A 7,193-nucleotide genomic window follows, 5' to 3' on the forward strand; every position below is an offset into this window, starting at 1 on the left:
CGGCTGAAAGGGCGAGCATGTTTGGTGGGACGGGGATTCGAACCCGCGACCCTCAGATTGCGAGTCGAGCGCCTTATCCACCTGGCCAAAGCTTCACTGACCCAACAAAGAACACACACTGACTGTTGTGTGTGTGTGTGTGTGTACACACATATATATATTAGGGGTGCGTATCTCTTAGTCCCCCAGTAGCACAGCGGTATGTCTACGGACTTATAACACTAGAATCCGGGTTTCGATACCCGTTGTGGGCAGAGCACAGATAGCCCATTGTGTAGCTTAAAAAACAAACAAGCGTATCTCTTCACAGTAGTCGATACGATACGTAACCAAATACTGATGATACGACACGTATCTAGATACAGAAGTTTTACCAACGGTTTGTTACAAAGTTTGACAATCTTATCTTATATAAGTACTTCACACTTTACAGTGCTTTTTCAAATTCTCAGGTTTCATCACCTGGCAAGAGAAGTAAAATAAATAAAAAAGTTAATATCTAGTCTATCTATATTGTTATTGTATGTTAATTTGCATGTAATGTTTTTGATAAAAGAAATTAAGACAATACTTATCTCCCTTTATTGAATCATTCATTAGGTTGTAGCAAAAATACTTCATGAGAAATTCTGAATTTTTCTGTACAAAAGACTTATAATGTTTACTGAAAGCTTACGAAATTTCGTGAATATATATAAATCGTATCGTATCACCACACCTTAAATACATATACATATATACACACACTAAAGTTTATTTTTTATAAGTGTCTTTTAGGTCCGTGTTGCTCTTCTCCAGGGTCAATCATGTTTAATCTAATGTACATGATCACACACATATTGACAAACTTTCCACAAACAATTTACTGAACGTGGACGTCGGCTTCCAAGATCATGTTTATTATCTTATTCATGTACACATGCCCAGCTTCATTCTAATATTTTTTGGGGTCGGAAAGTTCTCTCTTGTAACCATAGCCTTCATGTTGCGGATGATGTCGTTGCTCCGGATTGTTTTAGTCCGTTTCTTCCCTAAACGCTCTGCTGGGTCAATTCTTTGGCTTTCACGGTGAATATTAAAGGCTTTCTTTTTTTAACATGATATCTCCTCTGGCTTTGTAATGTTTGAAAAACTCGCTATCCATATATTCTCCCTCGGAAAAGGATGAGAAAAATCTCTGTGGAAGGAGATGGATGGTGCACTAAACATACAGATACTAAACATTCAGCCCATGTAGGCCACTGCACTCTCTTCATATGAGCGCGATTAACCCTCTGTGCAATTAAAACTGTGTCGACTTATCAAATTACACAAAAACACGTGCTTTTAAACTGAAACAATCTCAGCATAAACGACACATACAGATTAACTTTAGCCTAAATACAAACACTTTGTTCACATAAACATAACATTTTGTGAACTGAATTACACTATTCAAGGTCCATAAACTCTTTACAAAGAATTAAGAAAAACGTTACATATTCAACTTTAAGATAGCTTAACGATAATATATCATAAAGGAATTTTTAAATTAAAATTTTCTGAGGTTGATTGTTTGAAGTTAAGCACAAAGGTACACAACGGGCTATCTGTGCTCTGCCAACCACGGGTATCGAAACTCGGCTTCTAGCATTGTAAGTCCGCAGACATACTGCTGTGCCATTGGGGGATGGGGCTCTGAGGTTGAATCAACTTATTTAGAAATCATTAGTCTAATCTTGTGAATGTCTTTTATGTTTCAAATTAATGACCACATAAACTAATTTTAGCCCATTTATACGCCCCAAGACTGAGTTAATAAAACAGTCCCAGTACCCAAATAAATAAATAAAAAGGATCTTAGCCCCCGCTCCAGATCGATGGCTGTCATCCTGGTGTTAAATCCAGGAATTACTAAACTTCTCTGCCCACGTGCACATACTGAATCATCAATACATTACGGCTAGTGGGGAAGGGAGATTACAGTTGATTCTAATCCCTCGTCCACTATTTCACTACATATGGGTGGCCGTGCTGCTGGCTCCGTAAAGCTTCACCAGTCATAAACTGACCATCTCCAATCCTCTCGGCCCCACGAGTTTTGGCTTCCTTAAGATCATAGACTGTCTGCTCTGCGCCGATAGCAATGACTAGCCTTTCCGGACCACTTGGAGAGTCAAGATAATCCAAGGTAGAAAGAAGGAAGTCAACACAGCAATTTATTCTGACAAGCCCGTGAATAACCAGCTCGTGCCAGATGACTTCCTCTTTCAATATGGCTCTACGTACAGTAAACGTTACAGTATTTTTCATCGTTAACACCAATGAGACGAACAAAAACAAACAATCATTATACAACACTTATTTCCTCACTTAAGATCAGATGTTTTTTTTTTAAAAAAGTAAAGAAGTGGGTTGTATTTCAGTAAAAACTGTTTTAGTGTAAGAAGTGGTAGCTGGATCTAAGAATGAGTAAGTGAGGTTCAGTCTATCTACTCCGATGTTGACCTTCACTATACACTTGGGGATGGAAAAGTAAAAGGTACAAAAGTAAACGTTTTAAACATAAACTGACTAATGACTTTCCTAACGTATTAAACATATACTGACCGTAATAACTTTCATAACATTTTAAACATAAAATGAACGTTGTAATTTACACAACGTTGTAAACATATACTGACCGTAATAATTTACACAACGTTGTAAACATAAACTGACTGTAATAATTTACACAATGTTGTAAACATATACTGACCGTAATAATTTACACAACGTTGTAAACATAAACTGACCGTAATAATTTACACAATGTTGTAAACATAAACTGACCGTAATAATTTACACAACGTTGTAAACATAAACTGACCGTAATAATTTACACAACGTTGTAAACATACCTTGATTCTCAGCAAGACGAAATGCATGAGAAACTGTGAAATATTTAAAACTAGATTTACCTTTATAAAACTGGGTACAGTGTGGCTCCTTCTTGATCATTGTGTCCACTAGAGAGTGAGAAAAATTAAAAGTGAAACCATTTTCAGTGCGATTAAACGTCACAAATCTGCTATAAGCTTTTTTTTTTGTCACGATATGCTTTATATGCGAACTATAATTCACAGATGTAAACAAAGAAATAAAGCAATAGTAATTTAAATAATGATAATTTTAAATCTTAGGTCATTTCAAAAAAAGGAATTAAAATATCTCTACAAATCGCCAGACAGATATTAAAACAAACAAGTTTCACGACAATCAGATCTGTCCGTTCATCTCGATTGTCAACAGATGGAGCCACATTACAAAAACAGTGTTGGATTTGTTGTATATTTTATACCAATATATATTGTGTTTTCTCATAAACTAATAAATTTAAAAAGCGATACAAAATACAATGGAATGTTGAAGCACTTAAAAAAATCCCAAAAGAGTGACGAACGGCTGAGATAGATCAGTGAACAATTTATGTCTATCTGACAAAATATAAGAATGCAATCATGACAGAACCATTTTCTACACAAGTAACTTTTTTTTTTTCCATTTCAAAAACACTAAAAACAGACAAGAGCGTACTGTAAGTGATAAAAAAAAAAACTATTCCAGTTTAACGAGAAATTCTAATTTTTCCTTGCCAATTATGGCTCGTTATTCTTTTACGGGGACATGCACAAAAACAAATCATATGAAAGCACAATTTAGTAATTATTATAAAAAGACAGAAAATAATAAGATAAATAATATCATAATACAATAGAACTTTCCCCCTGTATTCATCTATTCAACAATACGAAGTTTTTTAGGATCATGTCAAAAGTCATTGCTAATTCATAAAGTTGGCCCGGCATGCTCGCCCTTTCAGCCGTGGGGGCGTTATAATGTGACGGTCAATCCCACTATTCGTAGAGTAGCCCAAGAGTTGGCGGTGGGTGGTGATGACTAGCTGCCTTCCCTCTAGTTTTACACTGCAAAATTAGGGACGGCTAGCGCAGATAACCCTCGTGTAGCTTTGCGCGAAATCCATAACAAACTAAAAAAGTTTATTTACTGAATTAAAGCAGTCTAGTAATTTCTTTACTGAGAATGTTTGCTACGTTCGTTCGTAACTATTCATATGTATATACATACATGTGCATCGACACACACACATATATTGTGTGTGTGTATGTGTTGAGGGGGGGGGACGTTCTCTATTTTTTCTTTCTACACGAGTCGTTGAAAGGCTGGCCACGTGGCCTTAGGTAGGTTATCGATACACAGATGTTAAGGTGCCGCCAAAGCACACGTGCTTTTAGGGATTCGGATGACGAGATCAGTACCAGTGGATTGAGCATAGAACGTACACGTGCGGGTCCTCTCAAATACCCAAACACCCTCAGTGATAGCTAACTTAGTTGTTGTGACCACTTCACATATGCGTAGGCATGAGGGGGGAGATCGCATTCCCTAAATTGAATTGCACACATATATGTATAAAGTAGATAAATGGATGTAAACGTTAGATTCTCGAATCTATAAAACATTGCTAAAGATGCCAGTTTGTATGTTATTCTCTGTTGATCGTATAATACTACATATAAATACACATCGACAGTTAAAATACTCGTGTGCACTTATTATCCAACTAGAACTGCTGACAGCTAAGAAGCTGGAAGAAAGTATACACTAAGGGGGCAACATTAACAGACAAGTCTAACCTGATTTCTGATATTACGCAGTGTAATTAGATCAGTCCCTTTATGAATGATCGAAGGAGTAACAGTTAGATCTTGCATCGTAAAGATGGCTGTACAGTATCATAACACTAATAGCACACGCAACACTCAGCCAGATATATAACACGAAACGGATCAAAATTTAGAACATAGTAACAGGATTTCTGGGAATCACTAATAACCTACTACATTCATGTACAGATGCAACGATCAAACTTTTAATACTGTATCAAAACCAAAACAACTGTTTGAACGCCATAGATAGGGCTAAATAAAATGTTTTTAATTGTGTAACAGTTTAACGTTGAATATTATTTATGATTTTAACCTGGAAACAGGTTTAATCAAACCAGTCACATACATCAGAACAGGTTTAAAAAGATTCCATTAGTTGTGACATTGTTACTTACAAAGTTTAACCAAAACAGCAACGTGGATCCTAACATGTTTAAACAGACTGGTCTTATAATAAACATGAATTCAAAATGTAAAGTAAATCATGCAATATACCCCGCATCATGAGTCTGATGAGGTAAGTACCATAACCTGTTATGGTTACACACATAATTTCCTAACCTAACGGCCCAACCACAAATCCATTCAACCAACTCTTGAGAACTAACTTTGTATGGTCTCCATCATGAGTAATGTCGGAACCATTGTTCTTAACCTAACAAACAGTAAAGTCCTGCAAGACTTGGACCATATTTTTTTATTTTTTTCTTGTAGAACAATTTCTCCGTTTCAAATTATCTTAGAAATATTTTTATCCTCAGTATTTTCAACAAGATCAGTCTAAGGTGCAGACTTGAAGTTGAAACTACATTGTCATTGTATAAAGTTACACATTACTTATACAACTACAGCTTGGTTTGTCCTTGGCATCTACACGAAGGAGTTAAAATTGGGTGTACCTCAATCTCACTAGGGCACAGTTGAGACTATAATTGTACAAAATTTCACAAATCAAAACAGTATTTTGAAAAATAATTGAAAGACGACAATTTTTTTTTCGTTCACAAATTAATCGACGGTAATAAAACTGTTTTCAGGCGAAATTGAAAAACAAATTTCTGTTCAGAAATGACGTCAATGTACTACGATACCTACAGGTCATACAGCTAGTTACACGATTAGTAAAAAATGTTCATTTAAAGTGTCTCTAATAAAAATAAATGTATGTTGAGATGTAACTTTATCAGCACGAACAAACTTTTAACCTTTAACTACTAGTGTGGTTTTGATGGGGTTATACAGACTTCAATGTCTCTAATAAAAATAAATGTATGTTGAGATGTAACTTTATCAGCACGAACAAACTTTTAACCTTTAACTACTAGTGTGGTTTTGATGGGGTTATACAGACTTCAAATTAATTTCTTTATATGGTACTTAAGGGTTAACTATACCAGATAACAGAGCCAGTTTGATGGGTTAAAAGAATGCATTTACAAAGCTACGGACAATGAAAACAAATAATCAGGAAAACGAAGCAATTAATAAAAGGTTTTTCTTACTAACAGCCATGCAACCCAGAGTTTACAGTCCATATAACTAACGTATCCTTGTAATGTTCCTATCAGGTCGGAAGGTTGAAGGTTCGAGCTGCGGTATATCGCTAAGCACAATCTACTCTTTCAGCTACAGGGGTGTTATAACTGTGACAATCAATTCCAATGTTTGAGTAAGAGTAGCGAGGTAGAGATGATGATTAAATCAGCATAGTTTTTACTTTTATGTTCTGATCTCTCGATTAGGGATGGTTATTAACATGAGCAGAAGCAGCAGAAACAAGAAAACAAAACCTGATAAGTTGTTCTATGAGAACAACACCTCTACAACTGGTGGGTATTTAAGCAACTACTCAAACAGTTGGAATACACACCAAAATCATTTGTAAATTAGTATCGGTGAATTTTTTATCACCTTGAACTGACGTGTATAAAGACGTGATACTGCTTTAAGAAATGTAATTGTACAACATACCAGGTCGTCATGAAATTAATGTCGCGTTTTGGAACACTTTCATTTACCACTCCCCATAAAACGTACATCATGCATAATAGTTAAATGAATCGCCTAAATGTCACGTTAGTTTAGCATATATAATGTGTAAACTTTAGTATACTCTAATCCCTTATAGTGGAGACACACATTCGGCATGTAATGCTGTTTGAATACTAGAAGGAAAACAACGCCTCTGTAGCCACAAAGAATATCAAAGAAGTTTATGGTAATGTCTTGAACGTTCGTAAGTGTCAAAGGTGGTTCAGCAAATTTCGTTCAGATGACTTTTGCCTTAAAAACTGTGATGGCAGGGGGCGACATGTTGGGATTGATAGTAATGCTCTGAAGACGCTTGTTGAGTCTAACCCAAGGCAACACACAAATGAAATGGCCTTGAAATTGCATGTCTCTCATGAAACAATATGTAAACATCTAAGGAATATGGAAAAACAACATAAGGAAGGTGTTTAGGTGCCTCACGACTCTCCGATG

At 35.8% G+C, this 7,193-nt stretch overlaps 1 protein-coding gene across 1 annotated transcript in view; it reads right to left on the reverse strand.

The window, feature by feature from the left end:
- Nucleotides 1-7,193, reverse strand: part of LOC106469675 (protein nubbin-like) — a 34,318-nt gene that overhangs the window by 22,422 nt on the left and 4,703 nt on the right. Inside the window, exon 2 of the mRNA XM_022398251.1 lies at nt 2,940-2,987. Coding sequence (XP_022253959.1) covers nt 2,940-2,987 — 48 coding nt within the window. The remainder of the gene's footprint in view (nt 1-2,939; nt 2,988-7,193) is intronic.

The sequence above is a fragment of the Limulus polyphemus genome, unplaced genomic scaffold (assembly GCF_000517525.1).
Source record: "Limulus polyphemus unplaced genomic scaffold, Limulus_polyphemus-2.1.2 Scaffold3607, whole genome shotgun sequence".
Classification (NCBI taxonomy): domain Eukaryota; kingdom Metazoa; phylum Arthropoda; class Merostomata; order Xiphosura; family Limulidae; genus Limulus; species Limulus polyphemus.